Source organism: Phocoena phocoena, chromosome 15 (genome assembly GCF_963924675.1).
Source record: "Phocoena phocoena chromosome 15, mPhoPho1.1, whole genome shotgun sequence".
Lineage (NCBI taxonomy): Eukaryota > Metazoa > Chordata > Mammalia > Artiodactyla > Phocoenidae > Phocoena > Phocoena phocoena.
In genome coordinates, this window is record NC_089233.1 from 75,942,658 (window position 1) to 75,961,994 (window position 19,337).

The following is a 19,337-nucleotide window of genomic DNA, read 5'->3' on the forward strand; positions in this document are numbered from 1 at the left end:
ATGAGCTTCCATTCTAGATTCTAAAATCTAATTCTAGAATGGAAGTCTAGATTCTAGTAGGGGAAGGTGAGCAATGGATACATCAACAAATAAATATCCAGTGTGGCAGTTGGTGATAACTGCTAAGAAGAAAAATAAAGCAAGGTGACAGGAAGAGAGAGTGAAGGGTGAGCTAGCTTATAAAGCCCGGTGATTCAATCATTCATTCATGTCACTTTGGACAGCTGGTTATTGAGAGCTTCCTGTGTGCCAGACCCTCTGCCAGGGTCAACAAAGAATACGTCCTCCCCTGGAGCTCCCTGTCCAGTGGGGGAGACAGAATCGATCAAATAAACTCCAGAAATGAATAAAAAACGGAAGGATTTACCTAGAGAAGTGAGCAAGGCCTCCTTGCTACCTATAGCAAGGATGCTATAGTTGGGCCCCATGTTTACTCATTTATGCTTTCACATACATATTTACTGCATGATAAGTAAATAGGTGCTGTGGACACAGCAGTGAGCCCCTGTTCTAGAGGAGAAAAACTGAGCAAGCCACAGTGCCCTAAGGTAAGATCCTTCCCCATCTGGCCCTTTCCTTCATTTCTAAAATTAAGGAATTCATTTCCATGGAGTTGCACATAATATTATTATATATTTTAATCTGTTCATTTCTCGTCACCTCCATCATCATGATCCGTGTCCAAGATGCCATCATCTTGTAGGTAGAGGCCAGGGATGCTGCTAAACAGCCTCCAATGCACAGGTTGGAGCCCCACAATAAAGAATTCTCCAGCCCTGAATGCCAATGGTGCCAAGGTTGAGAAACCTTAGATTAATTTAATAGAAGGCAAAGGTATTTCCCAGTCTGGAAATGCTATTCTCTCAACCAGTAATTAGTGAGCACCTACTATGTGCCAGGTACTACTCTGAACACTGGAAATACAGTGAGAATAAAACAGGCCGTCTCTACACTCATGGACTTATATTCTGGTGGGGGATACAGTTAATAAACAAGTAAAAAAATAAACCAGATCATTTGAATTGTGTTAAATGCCATGAAGAAAAGTAAGTGAGAGGAAGTGATACAGCATGACTGGGAGAGGTATCAGCAACTTTAGATAGGGTGGTCAGGCAGGAAAGGCTTCCTGGAGGAGGTGATATATCTAAGGCAAGAATCTGAGGGCAGGGAGAAGACAACCATGTGAAGTCCTGAGGATGCAGGTACAGGCAGGGGAAACAAAACAAGCAAAAGCCCTAAGATAGAAATAAGCTTGGGAAAGGAAGTTAGAGAAGTGGATGGAACCAGGCCAGGCAGAGCCCTTTGGGGATTTTATTCTCAAGGTTAAGGAATGTTTTTGAGTTTTTTTTCTTAATTGTGATGGGAAGCCATGATAGAGTTTTAAGCAGAGAAGTTCCATGTGCTGGTATATGTTTCAAAGTGATTCTTCCAGCTGCTGTGTGCATTATGGGATTTGGGGGACAAAAGGGATCGGGCGGCGGCGAAGGAAGCAGCAGGAAGACCCATCATGAGACTTCTGCAATTGTCCAGGCCAGAGATAATGGGGTTTTGACTGGGATGATAGTGGTGGGAATAGCTGGGCAATTTCATAGCTACAGGGCTCTGACAGTGGAGAGTCCTCCCCAAGTCCGAGGCCAGTGCTAGATATTCCATGTCATTCAGATTTGTCACTCCAGGTGGCCCAATTCCTGCAAAGTTCTGGCTCTGGCTCCAGATTCAGATAAAGAACCTCTGTGTACAATTGGATGTTAGAAGTGCAGATGGTGCAAACAGTTCTGTAACTTTTAAGCAAAAGCCCTGTTGCTACTACTTGTTCATATATTTACTCAGTGCAAAGGATTCAGTGCAAACTTAAGAAGGAAGTAAGTGTTGCCAGTGGCTCAAAGAGTGAGTTCTGGAGTAAGAATGATTGGTGCCATTTTTTGCAAAATGACCTTGGGCAAGTGGTTAAACCTCTCTGAGGCTCAAGTTTTTTCTTCTGTGTAAAAGGAGGATGGAAATTATTATAAGGAATTTATAGAAAGCATTTACTCATGGCTAGCTCTCATTATCTGATAGATTGTAGGTTACCCAAGGGCAGGAGGTGGTCTGTCTTGCTCATCTCAAGTAACAGAATACTTTACTAACAGGAGCTTAAAGAATAAGGATATTTAATTATCTCACATAAAAATTTAGGATGAGGGTGGTAGGAGAGTTGATTAAGCAGCTCAGCTATGTTATTAAGGACCCAGGCTTCTTCCATTTTTTTTTCTCTGTCTTCTTCAATATATTGGCTTTTTGTCCCAAGCTTGTTGCCTCATATTCACAAAATAGTTGCCACCACTCCAGGCATAAGCCTCCATAAAACCATATTCAAAGGCAGAAAGAAGGAGATGGCCAAGGTGGCCAAAAATAATTCCCCTTTTATCCGCCCCCGCCCCCGCCCCCAAAATCTCTGCCAAGTTCCATATCATGGGTCACATGGCCACTCCTATACCAATCACTGTCAAAGAAAATAGGATTCACCCCTTAGGGTTAGGCTAATTACTGCCCTTACAAAATTGAAGTTTATTTAACAAGGAAGAAGTGAAGATTAAAGTTGGGTAGGCAACCAACAGTGTCTGCCACACTGTTCCCATAGTGCCCAGCACAATGCCAGGTACAGAGTAAATGCTCAATAAATATTTATTGAATGAATAAATAAATCCTCTTATATGAAGGTATATAAGAAACTTATGAATAAGACACACCTCTGACTCCAGGAGTATCCAATCCTATTGGTGAGGGTGGGGGCAAGGTATATAAGAAATAAAACTGGCAAAGAGTTCTCTTATGGGCCCCCTCTCTGACTCCAAGCCTTTCATGAGGAGACCCTCTGAGATGCTTCACAGTCTCAAGTCAGCTAAACTGCTATTTGTATACATCTTTTTAAAAGAAATCGTTAGTATGTAAGCAGTGTTCAAGTCCTCTGGGCAATCCCCTGTGCTAAATAGCAGAGGTCATGAGCTGGTTATCTGCAGACTTTTGTTGTGTGGCCATCACAGATTTTTTTGTTTTAGTTAATATTTAAATATCAGAGGGATTTCCATGAAAATCTGGATTTCTGTTTTCTCTTGAAAAATTAGAGGAACTGATTAACACTGGCCCACATTCCTGTGTAACATGGCAATTACAGCTGGCTCAAGAGGAGTTGCTGGCCTTGAACCACAGCCACCCCCTTTAGGCAGGATGTGCTCTCTATTATGCTACAGTCTCCACCTCTGCCTAATATTCCTCACTCAAGACACTTTTCTTATTTATGTTACTTTCCTGGCCTTGGTATAAATTTAAGTTCATGCATGTTGCACACAAAGGCCAAGGAAGTCCAAAGAAGTTGTCTTGCCGCTCTCTGTTTCCCCAGGCTCTGCATAGTGCCCAATTTAGAAATTTTATGTTCTAAATGAAAAGACTATAAATTATTTGAAAGCACCTGGTCTTCATTTCTTAGAATTTTCCACCGTCATAAGCAGAGAGACTATCTAGAAATAAAGCCAATAGAAGGGATTGTAGAGCCCAGAGATTGAGATACTGAGTCCTTTCAATGTCATTAGAGCTCCTGGATCCAGCCATGCCTGAAGGCAGTGCCTCTGGGTTTCCCACTTATGGGAACTAGTAAATACCCCTTCTTACCTAAGCCAGATTGTGTTGTGATTTTGTCATTTAAGTCCCAAAGAACCCAACCGATTCAATTCTCTCTCCACTAACCAGAAGTTTACCATCTCCTTATAATGTACTTATAGGAAACAGTGCAAAAAGAGTAATAAAACTTAGAATGTTCTACGGAGAAGGAGCCCGGCATTGAGTTCAAGTATAACCATCTCATTCTACAGATGGGAAAACTAAAAAGCTCGTCAGGAGGTGCAGTAAGTATCCTGATGGTCAACCAGTAAGTAGGCAGCCAAGTACCAGCACTATGTCACAAACCACCTTCTGCTCAGGCCCTCCCGGCAGACGTCCCACTGAGAGGTGTTGAGAGTTTTCTCCGAGGCTGAATGAGGTCAAGTCAGCCCAATTCATCCATGTAAATACAAGTGAATCCCCGTCTAAGCTGGGCTGGCAAGAGACATGTCCACTTGAAGTCAGACTTTTTTTCTTGGACTCCATAATACCAGGTATCACTTATTTATAATCCCACTGAGTATCCTACTCAGGTATCTCAGCACCACTGGGCACAGACCCTTGGGAAGGAATAACTGTTTTCGGGTATGAGGGTACCCAAAGGCTCAAGGGATATAATTGACATCTCTGAGTGGCTGTCACTCAGGACAACTGCTCTATGCGGTGGCCTTGCCCAGATACAGTTCCAGTAGCCCCAGGGATTTTTCTAGCAGCTTGGAGTCCAGTCTTTTTGCCCATTTCTCTTTTGCCCCAATAATAATAAATCATGAGTAAAATGGGGTTAATGATGGAATCTACCTCCTGGGGTTGCTGGTGGGACTAATGAGATAAGGCATGTGAAGCGCTTAGCACCATACCTAAGACTAGCAAGTACACATTAATATAACTTCAGTAACTACACTGACAACCACAGTAACAACAGCTAACGTGGATTAAACAGTTACTATATGCCAGGCACTGTACCGATTAGCTGTTGGATGGTCTTTGAGTGACCAGATGTCTGATTCTAGTACTTTTTCAATCTAGCCTGATTACCTTTATCAAGCCCTGGGGTTCCTGGTCCAGGTTCCTGGAAAGTGGGTGAGTTTGATTTTCTGACCAACCCAAACATTTTCCCATTTTTATTTTCATCTTTTGCTCACCACCTACCCGTCAACCCAACCACCCATTCATCCATCCATATACTCAGCCACCAAACTATCCAACTATGCTTATCTACCCACTCACCCATCAATCCATGCACTCATTCACTCACTCATCCTTCTTTCCATTCATTCACATATTCTAACCACTATCCATCTTTCTACCCACTTATTCACCCATCTATCATTATCCAGCCATCTACCCATCCATATACCATCTGTCTTTCCATCCACCTGTCTATCTACCCATTCACTCGTCCATCTATCCATCCATCGATCGATCAATCTATCCATCCATCCATCCATATGCCCAATCACTTACCCACCTAGTCACTCATCCACCTACTATCTACCCACCCATGCATCTACACACTCATTCATCCCACCACCCAATCACTCATCCAGCCCAAATATTCATGCATCTACCCACCACTCACCCATCCACCCAGCCACCCTACCCACTTTCTCAGCCATTCCCACCCATCTACCACCTAACATTTTGGGGTGTTTCCTACACACAATGCTCTGTGCTAAGCTGTGGCATGGTCTCTTGAGCTCCCTCCCTGGGAGGAAATGTGGACACGACCAGAGGGTCCCCACAGAGGGAGATAGGTAAACCTGCACGTAGTCCGTTGAGCCCCTTCATGGCCTGGACTTTGCCAAAGCCACTGGCTTCCAGGGTCTGTGGTCAAACAATGATGAAATACAGGGTGAGGATGGACTGAGGCATGAGCTTCCAACAGAGCAATTAGAGGTAAACTAATACCTCTTCCCCACAGAAAAGCCTGGGAACTCCAAGATGCAGTAGAAAAGGAGTGAGTCAGCAAAAGGAGGAAATAAAAGCCACAGAGATCAAGGGCTAATTAACCGATTCTCCTAAGATATCATTAAGTCCAGCCCTCCTGCCCTTTGGAGACTGATCACTTTCCTACTTCCTTTCCATCGCCCTTGTCCACTCTGTCCTGACCTCATCTGCCTCCTCTCTCATCTCCCTTCCCTCATTTTATACTTCCTTGAATCCAACGTCCCTGCTGCAACCAGGGTTGACCTTTAAAGGCACAAGTCTGACCACATCGCTCCCCTACTTATAATGCTTTATGACTCCTCACTGTCCAAGATAAATGACAATCTCTCCCAAGATGAGAAAAAGGCCATTCTTTCACTTATTAGCACATATTTCCAAAGCACCTATTAGGTGCCGAGCTTAGGTTGCATGTTGGGAATCCAACAGTGGTGAAACCAACCTGCTGTCCTGGAGCTCCCATTTAAATGGGAGACATAACCAGAGACATTTAAAAATAATCTAATATTGATACTCAATATGAAGGAAATAAGTAAAAGTGTGAGAATAAGAATAATGGGGAGGAGAGGCAGCGACTTCAGCTCAAGAACTTCCTGAGGGAGTGATGGTGCTGATGAGTCTTAAGTCAGAGTGACCACCAAACCATAAATATAGAAGGGAGAGCAGGTGCAAAGGCCCTGGGGCAGGTGGGAGGGTTGAAGGAGATGGAAGACGGCAGGTGTGGCCAGGGCAGAGTGTATGAGGGCAAGAATGGGCTGAAAAGGAGTAGGAAAGAAAAACAGAGGAGGAGACAAAAACCGTGTAGGTGAGGGTTGTCTGGAGGTTTTTGGATTTCATAGCAAGAGCACTGACGGGTTTTAAGAAAAGAAGTATTTGACCTGATTTTTAACTTCAGCATATAAAAGGCTGTTTTAGAACCTCTGAGGTCTCCGTTTCTGCTGTGCTCAGAGCCTCCAAACTGGGCACAATACATGACAAGCCCCTCATACCTTTTAGTAGTCACTCTTTATTTCTCCCCATACCTCCTGCCCCTTAACCCCTCGAAACTGCTAACCTACTTTCTGTCATTATTGATTTACCGATTCTGACATTTCACATAAATGGAACCATACAATACGTAGCTTTTTGTGACTGGCTTCTTTCGCTCAGAATATGTTTTCAAGATTCATCTATATTGTACCATGTACCAGTACCTCATTCCTTTTTGTTGACAAACAGTATTCCATTGTATGAATATACCACATTGTGTTTATCCACTCATCAGTTGATGGACATTTGGGTTGTTTCCACTTTCGAGCTATTTAATACCAACCCTTGAGTGGTTGTATTAATTCTGATATGGAACCTACCTTTCTGTGTTAGGGGTATTCAAATGTCCTTTCATAGATTGACAGTGGAAGCAAATGACAAATGTATTTCTTAATGTCCTTACCTGGCAAAATAAAACTCTGGAGTCTTTCTCTTGACTTTTATAGTACAGGGGTCTGAAAGGTCAAAGTCCTGGAGCTGCAGACCTCTGATAGAAAGTCAATGGCTCAGAGAAGCCAAGTGTTGTCCCTTTGGCCCTGCATGTGGCTCAGACCATGACTGGTAAACAGAAGAGCATAACGCAGCACTTGTCAAGCTGGGGTGCAGTGCCCTTCTGCAGGCACGTATTGGTCTCCTGGAGAGAAAGACTACATTTCCCAGCCTCCTATGCAGTAAGGAGTATCATGTGACTAAATTGTGACCAATGGGATAGAAACAGGTTTTCCCCCTCTTTCCTTCTCTCCCCTTCCTGCTGGCTGGAATGTGGACAAAATGGCTGGAGCTCAAGCAGCCACATTGGTCCCTGAGGTGGAAAGCACTGGTTACAGATGCTGGAGGGACCAAAGGAAGAGGCCTGGTGACTGTGGAGATGCCACACCACCTCTGATATCCTGCATCTGCATGAGAGAGAAAGAAATGTCTGCTGTGTTGAATGTAAACATTTTAACGTATAAAATGTTGCTGTGTTACTTTGTGCCTCCATGGCCCCCCACAGATGAAGGACATTTGCCTCTGGACACTTTTTTTTTTTTTTTTTTGGCCAAGCTGAGCGGCAGGTGGGATCTTAGTTCCCAGACCAGGGATGGAACCTGTGCCCCCTGCAGTGGAAGCACAGAGTCTTAACCGCTGGACCACCAGGGAAGTACCAGGACATTATTTTTACTCAAAGATTTGAGAGAAAAAAATGATTTTCCCTTTTCAATTTTTCCCAAAGCTAATATAATTCATTTCTTCCTGGGAATTCCCTGGTGGTCCAGTGGTTAGGACTCCGAGCTTCCACTGCCGGGGGCTTGGGTTCTATCCCTAGTCAGGGAACTAAGATCCTACATGCTGTGCGGTGTGGCACAAAAAACAAAAACAAAAAACTTCTCTTCTTTTTAATATTAAAATAAATGCATATATCTGCATGAAGGATAGGTAACATTTAGTGAACTTGTAAGACACTTTTTTGCTTGCCTTACTTTGGGCTGTGAGCCTCTTCCCCAAAATCCGCTAAGGGTACCCGGTCCCTCCTCTGCCATCAGGAGGATTGTTGATAGAAAGATCCTGAACACGGTCTCAGGAAGCAGGGAGACCTGCATTTGAATCCCGTGTCTACTACTTATTAACCACAAGATCCTGGGCCAGCCACTTCACTTTCTGACCCTCAGTTTCCTCCTTGGTAAAAATGGAGATAATAATATATGGTCTGGAGGGTGGCTGGAGGTGCGACTTGATTCTGTCCACGAAAGGCCCTGTCCCAGAGCCAGGCACATATGGACTCTGTGCTCCCTTCCCAGGCACTAACCTCGCTATTCTGGACACAGCCAACTCTCAATCTGAATCACACTCAGAGGCAGTTCCACAAACAAGGGTGATTTAATGTATTTCAGCGCATTTCGACTCGACAATATTATATAAAAATAGAATTCTTTGTTAAAACAGCAAGGTGGAAAAATCACTGCTACTCACGAAACACCGTCTTTAAGAAACAACAAACATACAAATCAGTGACGCTGAGCCAGATGATTCATCTCTCCAAGCTTGTTTTTCCATCTGGAGAATGGGCAGGTGGGATGTCCCCAGCTCACCGTGGGCGGGACCCACTGGTGGCAGGAGATGACCCTGGGCAGCCCTCGCACCAGGCGTAATGCACGCCCATGTGGTGGGCAGCTTACTCCTCTTTCTCTCCCTTCCCCCCACCCTGTGACTGTCATGGACAGAGTCTCAGGGTGGTGCTGGCGCAGCCTTAACGCCACTCAAACATGTGTTTGTTTCATTTTGTAACAGAGAAGAGACAGAGCTCAGGCTCCAAGCCTTGGTGACGCCAGCGCAGAGGACCCCTCCCCAGCGGATTTCTTTCTCAGTCACTTTCTATTTCTGGCAGCAAGCGATACATGTTGTTACCGGCAGAGGAAAAAAAGTCCCCTTTTTAAACAAATTTAAGTTTAAAAAATGAGACTGTTTAAAGGAAAATACCTGGTAAATAACAATACAAAATATAGCAAAAAATAATCATCACGATGATGGTAAAGAAACACTCCATTAGGTCAACCTAAGAATATTTCTGATATAGGTCCTGCAATTTCGTGATTCTAAAACAAGGTATGAAGAAATACAATGACATCTGGGTACCTTCCTAAATAACCTGTAGCAAGGAGCTAACCCACTCATCTCTCCTTCTTTTCTCTATAGCTTATATTTTTTAAAAGAAGAAAGAAAAAATAATAAAGATTGAAACAAAGGTGGGTTTAAAGCATTGTCTCCCAAGCTGTACTTCAATATCTCTGATACCAGCTGGAGCTGCCTGGTGGGAGAATCGTCTCTTCCTAATGGTTGTGGCTCCAAGGTGTCACCTTTAAAGGGAAAAGGCCCTTTTTTGAACACAGGTGAGAATCTAGTCTCAGTGACAAAGCAGCCCTGATTTGGAAGGGGGAAATCAGAAGGGCTTTTCCCCAGCACACCAGGGTAGCAGCCACGTACAAGAGATCTTCCTGGAGCTATTTCTGAGGCCTCCTCCCTTCCCTTCCAAGCCAGGAAGGAAGAGGCAGCCGAGGGTTGCCATGGAAACTGGCTCCATCCTCCCACAGGAGGCTGCCAGCCCTGATTTCCTGCAGAGTTAAGAAGCAGGAGGCAGTGGGGGTCACCCAGGCGTGAAGATGGGTTTCCCTGGGGATATCCCGCCTCCTGCCAATCACAGTGCCTGTCTGGGAATCCTAGGGCCGCCTGGAGGCTGAGGGCCAGGGAAGCCCCCAAGCCCCGGTGCCGCCCTGAGAAGAGACTAGCCCCTGGAACATTCAGAGATCTCAGGTCCTCTCTTCTCGCTCCAGCTAAAGCTACAGGAACCTAGCTATATGTGTGTATGCGTGTCTACATCTCATGAGATGCATCCACCCATGGGTGTCTCTGGCTCTGTCAGCTCTCTGATGCCAAACAGAACTGCCGGTCCACCACCCCATTGAGCCCAAAGAGCACAGAGCCACCCATCTAGCATTTGCTACTGGGACAGTAAGTCTGTTTGCAAAATTCTATCAGCTTACAAGCTGTGCGACTCTGGGCAAGTCACTTCACCTCTCTGAGCCCATTTCCTCAACTATAAAGAGGGCATAACCATCCTCTCTTTGCAGAGATGCCGTGAAAAGTAGAAATACTATATCTACTGTTCCTGTCACAGGCATTTAGAGGGTCCTCAATAAACAGGACCTAATATTAATACTTGTCATCATAATAAAAGTTTCCAGGCAATTTTTCTTTTTGATCTTTTTTTTTTTCCTAAAGCTGATGCAAAGGCAAGTTTTCATCACTGCTCTATTTGATCAAAGGGTGGTGCACCCAGGATAGGATGGACCATTGGTCTGAGAACCAATCAGCGGGTTCCCACCACCTCCTACAATATCACCTCTAAGAGTAGGAACAGGGTTCTCAAACTTGGGTGTCTTCGGGGGACAGGAGGTGCTGTGACTAGAGAAGCAGACCAAGTAGAAATCCTGGTGAACCAGAGCCCACAGGCCCCCGATAGGGAGGCAGCTGCTACTGAGCTCTGGCCAGTGGTTGCCCTTGGGAATATGGGCCCAGTGTGGACAGATCTTTCAAGTTTTCAAGAGAAGCTGGACATTTTGAATCAACTTTCCCAAAGATGACAAGATAACGCTAATGTATTTTTTTTTAAATGTAGGACAAACAAAACAGGCCTGCAATCTGGACGGTGCCCACAGCTGGAGCTTCTAAGCTAGAATGTAGGAAACCAACACCTCCTCTTCTTTGGCTTGACCAGTCCCAGGAGCCCTGGCTGCTTCCTTTCACTGGGGCCATCCAGTCTGGGCTGTGTCTTGCTAACTCCCTGCCTGAGTCCCAGCGCTGGGAACACCAACCCCGTCTGGAGCCCGTAACTGTAACGCACAGAAGCCTGGTCCTCAGAGCCCGTCATCTGGAGGCTGCCCCCACTCCACACTGGGGATGCACCAGCATCGGGAAACCCTCCAGCATTTTCTCAAGGATCGGTGCGAACGGAGAGATGGGGGAAGTGTCTAGCAAGTGGGGTGCCTAGGAAAGCAGATATTGTAAGAGACTCTTTGGCTTTAGGTAGTTTAAAAAAAATTTGGGGACAGAGTTTATTTCAACAGACGCACAGCTAGGCCCAAATGGCCTTTTAGTGGCCAGCATCTGCTCTGACTGGTTAGGGTCTGGACGGCACCACTGTCAGGGCCTTGGACGGCAGCCCGTGGGGGCTGGGGGCAGAGCAGTGGGGTCTCCTAGTTGTGCCCCGTCTGCTCGAGCTTTAGTGGGTATCCTAAAGGTGAGAGGGGCCAGAGGGGCTGGGAGCGGAAAGAGCCTCATTTTGGAACTTAAACTTTGCAGCAGGTAATCCGCAGAGCTTTTGGTGTCTTTTCTTCACTCCCCTTCTTTCCCCTCCCTCAGACACAGCCTTCTAGGAAAAACAGTAGGGAAGGGATAACGCTTGGCACCGTTGGGTGTTCAAAGCTCTGTACCCAGGCCGAACGCAGGCACAGAACGTTGGGCGACTAGGGTCAGGCTGGGTGCGTGGAGTCCCATCTGCCCCGGAGCTCAAGGCCGGATGCGGTAACGGACAGGCACGTCGTGTTCCGGCTGCATCAGCCCGAAGCCGTACCTGCTGAGGTCAAACAAGGGCATCTCCACGTCCGGGCTGATCAGCTCCAGGTCAAAGCGCGCCAGCACGAGGAACACGAATCTGCAGAGAGACAGTGTTGAAGGCGTGAAGGGGGAGAGTGGGAGGCCTGTTTGGAGTCAGGCGGGAAAGCGATGGCGTCCTCCTGGGTCTCACCCCAGCTCTCACTTTGGTTAAAGTGGGAAAGGAGGGTGAGAGAGCAGAGCACAGGCATTTTCTGCTCACCAGTCCAGGAGCTCCCGAGTCCTGGCTGACGGCCTGTGGGCAGGAGTGACGTGGGTCAATTCCACATCAAAGCATTTCCAAGCCAGTGCCTGACTCTCCAGCTTTCTCTACTGCCTGGCAGCTGTGTGGGTTCCATGCTGAGATGATGGAGTGGGAAGATGGGAAGATCCTGGCCCCTGAGTCCCTGCATGGAGGGGAAGAGCCCCCCCAAACCCACAGCCAACGTTGTGTGAGTGGGAACTAAACCTTTGTTATACGAGCCACTGAGACTTGGAGGTCGTTTGACACAGCAGAGCACAGCCTCGCTTGTGATTAACACGGACAGTGACCCTTCCTGATTCTTCCCACCATACACAGCCCAGACCCCCACCAAACTCCTGGAACCGTCTGCCTCGTCTGGGGTACCGCTGAGCCACAGCTGCCTTTGTGAGATCAGAAGCGGGCACCCCTCCCTGCAGATATCTTACCGCTGTCTGGGAAAAACTGTTAGAATATACCAACTTTGCAAGAGCAGGCAGGCACTCTTTACTGCCACCTTCTGGAAAGCTGTCCTAATAAGTACACAAACCACGTGAGGATGTAATCAGTGGGGCCCTAAATGTGGTGGCAGCCCCACCTGATGTGAACTGGTTCCACCTGCCTTATCTTACCACCTGTGTTAATAAAGGTCAGGCTGAATCCTCTACTACTCTGGACCTTACCACCCGCTCCCACGGCGAACCAGATGCCCAATGCCGGACAGAATGCATGGCAGGGATTCTTTAATCTTATTGAACGAGTGAAAAAGAGGGAAGATGAGGACAGAGCAATGTCAACGTTCTGGGCAGGAGAGCTGGGCACACACCTGGGCTCTGCCTTTTGTTTTTTGGCCATGGGATCTTAGTTCCCCTACCAGGGATCGAACCCATGCCCCCTGCAGTGGAAGCACAGAGTCTTAACCACTGGACCACCAGGGAAGTCCCTGGGCTCTGCCTCTTAAGGGGGTGTGATTCTTCCCACTCGGGGCCTCGGTTTCCCCATCTGGTCAAAGAAGGTCAACAAGGTGGGATGTAACCATTCCAGCTCTGAAGCTGCAGGATGGTAGAGGGTGAGTTTATATGGGTGGGGTGGGGGGGTGGAAGGTATCTGTACCCACACCTGGATTTGGATCCTGGCACCTCCACTCACCAGGTGCCTGACCGTGAGGAATGATTTGACCTCTGGAGTCAGTGATAGACTGACCAGCTGGCAGGTATCATGACAATTCACTGAGATTAAAATAATAACAAATGAGCTCAATTATTGAACACTATGTTCCAGACACAGTGCTGAGCATTTCATATCCATTATCTCTTTTTATCTGTCCCAAAACTTTATGGAGTGGGAACTTCAGTCGGTTCTGCTGTAACACTTGTTTTGAACATGTGCATTTGTCCCAGTGGGACTGACCTATTAGGGCAAGAATGAAGCGTAACACAAATTTCACATTTGCTTGTGGTCATTTCATCTGCAAGAAACACTGGGAGAATGAAAAACTGCACCCAGCTGAACCAAGCTGAGCGGGAATTCACAAAACGCACACACCAGTGTGTGGTGACCCACACCATTCTCTTCAGGCGTCCGACCTCAGATAACCCTCCTCCCAGGCTTCATCGTAACTCACAGCTCCATCCAATGCCCACTTGCATGGCAAACGTCAGGTCATTTTCAAAGTAAAGCACCATATTTATTGGAGCACTTAGGCATTTCTGTTTATTCCATTTAACATGTGTAAACCTATACTACTGTATTTTCCTAGGTGCGTATCTTTTTGTGTGTGTGTGTCACTGATGAAGTTTTTGAGGGTTGGGCCCCAGCCCTATTTCCCCCACAATCCTGTGGTTTTTACTCTGTGACTTCCCATGGTGCGGGGATTTTTAGCAATGCACATGAAGCGTTAGAGCAGAGCCAACTGTATTATTATCTCCATTTTACTGTTGAGAAAGCTGAGGCCAAAAGCTTAATGTAATGTGCCCATTCACTAGCATAATGCCTAAACATTAATAATAGTAATATTAGTAATCACAAATAATAACTTTTATCAAATACCTACAATGAGCCAGGCAGTGGCTAAAGTACCTAGAAAGGTCCACTTCATTTGTCCCGACACCCCTGAGATGTAGTATGGTCAGTACTCCTATTTTACAGTTGAGGAAACAGAGGCACAGAAGGTTACCCAGCTGGACAGAAGGACAGGCGGATGTCATAACCCCTGGTCCAATCTGTTTGTGATCCGAGGGCCAAGGCTCTTGGGGCCCAGGGAGGAGAATTTATGAGGCACTCGGCTCCCCGTGCCCGGTACTCACTGTTTGATGCTGCTGATGGCATAACCCCTCCCCAGGCACTGGTTGTGCCCTGCTCCCCATGGCATGCTGTAATTCTTCAGTCGCTTCCCATCCTTGTAAAAGTCTTTCTTCTCTGATCCATCAGGGTTCAGGAATCGGTTGTATTTAAATACCTGAAATAGGAAGAAGGTCCCTTTCTGATGCCACCCCAAAAATAGGCATGGACAAAGAAAAATGTATGAGGATGTTCATCACAGTCTTGTTTATAAGAGAGAAAAACTGGAAATAATGTAAAGCCCAACTGATAGGGGATTGGTTAAAAATTATGGCAGCTCTTTATAATGTCGAGCTTGGTCTGTGTGTGCTGACATGGAAAGAACTTTTAAGACTGGTTGTTGAAGGCTTCCCTAGTGGCGCAGTGGTTAAGAATTTGCCTGCCAATGCAGGGAACACGGGTTCGAATCCTGCTCCAGGAAGATCCCACATGCCGTGGACCAACTAAGCCCGTGCGCCACAGCTACTGAGCCTGCGCGCCACAACTACTGAAGCCCTCACGCCTAGAGCCTGTGCTCTACAACAAGAGAAGCCACGACAATGAGAAGCCCACGCACTGCAATGAAGACGCAATACAGCCAAAAATAAAAACAAATAAATTAATTAATTTAAAAAAATAACAAAAGGACTGGTTGTTGAATGAAAAAAGAAAGTGTTGGAATAACATGTATTGTGTGATCCTATACTACACACCTGCCTATTCATATGTGTGTGAGTGTGTTGTGTATATGTCTGTAAAGGCATAAATATTATCTAAAGGACACACTCCCAACCACTGTTAGAGAACCCTGTGGAACTGGAGAGGAAGTGGAATGAAGACAAATTTTTACTTTTAAATATATATGTCTATATTTCTATCTTATAAGTATATATTAGTTTTGCAATTTAAAATAAAAGAAATTAAAATTATTTTTAAAAAAGAGAATGCCAATTTCCTTTGGTTACATTGTAGAGTGGTAATGTGAAGATTGTGTCTGAGCATAGGGCTTTGTTGTACAGAGTAGGTGCTAACTGAAGGATGGGTGGAAGGATAGGTGAATGGACCAGTGGATAGACAGGTGGAAGAGTGAGGTGATGGATGGATGGATGCATGGATGGATAGATGGATGGATGGATGTTGGGTGGATGGATGGATGCATGGATGGATGTATGGATGGATGGTTGGATGGATGTATGGATGCACAGCACAGAACCTGGCACACAGTAAACATCCAAATCTGTTAGAAATTGTAAAAGTTTGCCCCATCTCAAATTCCAGGGAGAGGTAAAAGTGCTGGGAAGCTGACATTATAACATTCTGAAAACCGGAAAAATTGCTCAGCTGTCCCCTGCAAGGCGCTTAGTGTGTGCCAGGTGCTATGAAGATCTTGGTTACATGATCACATTTAATCTTCCTGACAACCCTGTGAGGCAGGTGCTATTCTGAGATCCATTTCACAGGTGAGGAAACAGAGATACAGAGAGATGAAGTGATCGGGGCAAGGTTCCACAGCAAACAAAGAGCAGAATTGGCTGCCACTCAGATAGGACAGATCCTGAAGCCACTCATCTTCCCCCACAGCCCCTGGTATGCCTTTTACCTCTGGGTCTGTGTAGATCTCCGGGTCCTTCTGGGGACTCAGGAAGGGGAAGAGGAGGAGGCGGTCGCCACATCGCAGGGTGAATTCCCGCCCATCTGCCATGGGCAAGGCCATGTCCACCATGACCTCGCGGGTGATGAAGGGTGCAGCGGTGAGCCTGAGGCTCTCACTCAGCACGCTGTCTGCACAGGGCAGATAAAAGGGGGGTTCAGCACTGTCCTCTTCCCCACTCGAATGCCACCCCCAGCTCTCATTTTACAGAGGCAGGCGGGAAGGCTCAGAGAGGGTGCATGACTTGCCCACCATCACAAAGCACGACCCAAAATGGCCAAGTGATGACATGTGATTGCTGCAGTCTTCAGAGACTTTGGACATGAAGGTTTGGGTCTGACCCTAAAAGAAGCTGTGAGGGAAGGTATCTTCCAGGGAGATACCAGAGGAGGCTAGGGAAAGAGCAGGGCCATCCATATTGGTTGTGTCTGCCTGTCTAGCATACATTCCCTTTCTGGAAACAGTTCCCTGCTTTCTTCTGGGGACCATCCCCTCCCCCACTCTCAGGGGGTTGGGCTGTTGATTTCACTCCCAACACCTGGGATTGGGCTGTGATTGGCTAATCAGAGCACCCATGATTGGCTCCAGATGGGCACACGACCCAAAGAGAGCCAAAGAGACACATTCCTGGGGCTCTGGGTGGGAACGTTGCAGAGAAGCACACCCTCCCAGAGCCGGGAACACATCAGCCCGGAGCCACTGGCAGCCATCTTGCCAGCCTGAGACTGGAGTCAACCCAGTGGAAAATGAGGCTGAGGATGGACAAAGACCTGATGGCATTGCTAAAGCACCTGGATCTACCTGTGCCTGAAGCCAGTCCCTCTAGACTTTTCAGTTACCTGCCCCACATGAAGTCCCTTTTCTGCTTCAGCCCATTTAAGTTAGGTGTTTTGCCACTTGCAACAAAAAATCTCCCACTGAGACCATGAAACATGGGTAGTGGAGACCAGGGCATGGAGATGCCAGGTCTATGAAGACAGGAGGCCCAGGGGGACCCTAGGTCAGAGGACACCGATGGACCCTGGACGCTGGGAACCCATGACGGGGAGGGCGGGCTTGGGGGCCCATGATGCCCTGGCCTTTGGGGCTGTCTTGGAGGGTCTGACTGTCTCACCGAGCACAGGCATGCTGTCCAAAACCTTCTGTGGAAGGGCGGTCATCTGCGAAATGGGCTGCTCTACTTGCAAGAGCATAGGCTCAAGCTCTCCGCGGACAGCAGCCAGGGCCTCGGGGGTCCTGAGAAGGAAGAGCAGGACCCAGAAGGCGGCAGGACCCATGTTCCCCTGAAACGAGAAGGTGCCCCCGTTACAGCATCAAGAGCGCAAAGCTGGGCTGGGAGCTCACCAGTCTGTGCCACGGACACAGCCTGGGCCGAGGCACTGGGGCCGGGAGGCCTGGGTTCCCACTCCTGAGGACCCATGTCTATCTTCGGCCTCAGGACATGGCCCAAATATGCTGTGGTGGCTTTGGCCTAGCCCAATGCCTGCTTCAAGGCCACTCTTGGCATCCCTGACCTTGAGCAAAATCATTGATCTGAGGTCACACAGGAAACCTCCGTAGCTAATCAGCGAAAATGTCAGTACAAAGTATATCAGTTAAGATTACTGTTAACATCTGAGGATGGATGCATCCTTAGCCCCAATTCCCCAACCTTCCCTGCATGCATGCTTCTTACCGTGTGACTCTGCACTTCCTCACGTTAAAGGGGCAGAGCGTATTTCCTCAGCCCCTTGGATTTGGGCTGAGCCATGTGACCTGCTTAGGCCAATAGAACGAGGCAGAATTGACAGAACAGCAGTGCTAAGTCTGGGCCTTAAGAGACCTTGTGGGTTTCTACTTGCCCGGCTAGCTGGCTGGTCCCAAGAGGAAGCTGAGAAACACCCGGAGCAGAGCTGAGCTAAAGAGGAAGCTGAGAAACACCCGGAGCAGAGCTGAGCTGTCCAGCCGAGCCTGGTCTAGACCAGCTGACTCCCAGCAGACCCACAGACAGGTGAGTTAAATAAACGCTCATCAAGGTATGCCACCGAGTTTTTGTGGTTGGTTGTTATGCAATAATAAGAAACTGGTACAAAATCTGAATGTTTGCTTTCAAATATTTGAGTATTGTGTGCATATATAGCAAAGCAGCAGTAATCAGTGATGACTGTGAAAGCTATTCGTTTCTTGAACAAAAATTATGTAAAACTTCCCAATAGGTAAATAATTAGTAAAACGGATAAAATTTCTTGCCCCAAGGCTTCAGCCTTGGCTCAATATTTTAATACTCCGGTATTCGGCATGTGGCTAAGATATGATGGGGTATCCTTAAATGAACTCTAGATATGGTTGGAATACCAATTAACCTCGATTTGGAGGAAGATTTTTGTCTACCATAAATGACTATCTTATCCAATCTTAATAATGGGATATTAAGGAGTCATCAAATATCATGTTTACCCAGAAATTCAATTACAGACACTATTGCACATGGACGAAAGGACATTTGCACAAGGATATTTCTCACGGTGCTGATGTAACAGGAAAAGATTGGAAGCAACCTCAATAGGAGATCAGTGTGATAAATGATGATCCATCCATAGGCTGATGACACCGGAAGTTGCTAAAAAGGAGCTGACTTTGTGCGTGCTGATATGGGACAGTAGCCAAGACGCACTGAAGCAAAAGATGCGGGACGGGGCCTCATCGTGCTACCATTTGTGTGTACATTTAAAGAGGGATATATATGAAGAAGCACAGACCATCTCTAGAAGGAGATTCAAGAACCTGGCAACTGAGGTTTCCTCTGGGACAGAAGCTGGGAGGGGAGAGAGGCAGAAAATAAATGCACAAAGCATCAATGATGGTGAAACAGATTTTCTTTCTCTTTAGCTGCCGTGAATTTAGAGGTGCCAGGTGCCCTCATTCAATCTTCCTATCAAGCAGGCACCGTTATCACACCTTCTTACTGAAAAGGAAAACTAAGCATGCCCTAGTCCCTCCCCACTGCCCAGCATATTGTGGGGGGCTCAATGGTATTTGTCAAATAAACATCTACGTTCCTTTGGGCTGGGGACCTCCAAGGCAGCCTTGGAGGTGGGCTGGCACAGCCCAGGACCAGGACCAGGCAGAGTTGGGTTCAAATCCCAGCTGCCCACTTCCTATGACCCTGGACAAGCCACTCCCCTCTCTGGGTTTCAGAACCTCCCTCTTGGTAAAATGGGAATAAATACGTGCCCACTCCTGGGGCGGCCACAAGGAATACGAGTGACTCCCACAGGCTGAGCACACGGTAGGTGTTCAGAAGTGGTCTCCCTCTCCCACCAGCCCCTCCCTCGGGTTCGAGAACCGATGGAGGCCTTGGACTCTCTCTGAGATTTCCTCCAGAGCCTCAGGTCCGGCTGAAACAAGCAA

At 47.0% G+C, this 19,337-nt stretch overlaps 1 protein-coding gene across 1 annotated transcript in view; it reads right to left on the reverse strand.

Moving 5' to 3' along the window:
* Positions 1 to 11,467: 11,467 nt before the first annotated feature.
* Positions 11,468 to 19,337, reverse strand: part of PTGIS (prostaglandin I2 synthase) — a 39,967-nt gene continuing 32,097 nt past the window's right edge. The window contains exons 7-10 of the mRNA XM_065892462.1: positions 17,062 to 17,230; positions 15,897 to 16,078; positions 14,284 to 14,435; positions 11,468 to 11,797 (exon numbers count right to left, since the gene is read on the reverse strand). Of these exons, the coding sequence (XP_065748534.1) occupies positions 11,653 to 11,797; positions 14,284 to 14,435; positions 15,897 to 16,078; positions 17,062 to 17,230 (648 nt within the window). The 3' untranslated portion in view covers positions 11,468 to 11,652. The remainder of the gene's footprint in view (positions 11,798 to 14,283; positions 14,436 to 15,896; positions 16,079 to 17,061; positions 17,231 to 19,337) is intronic.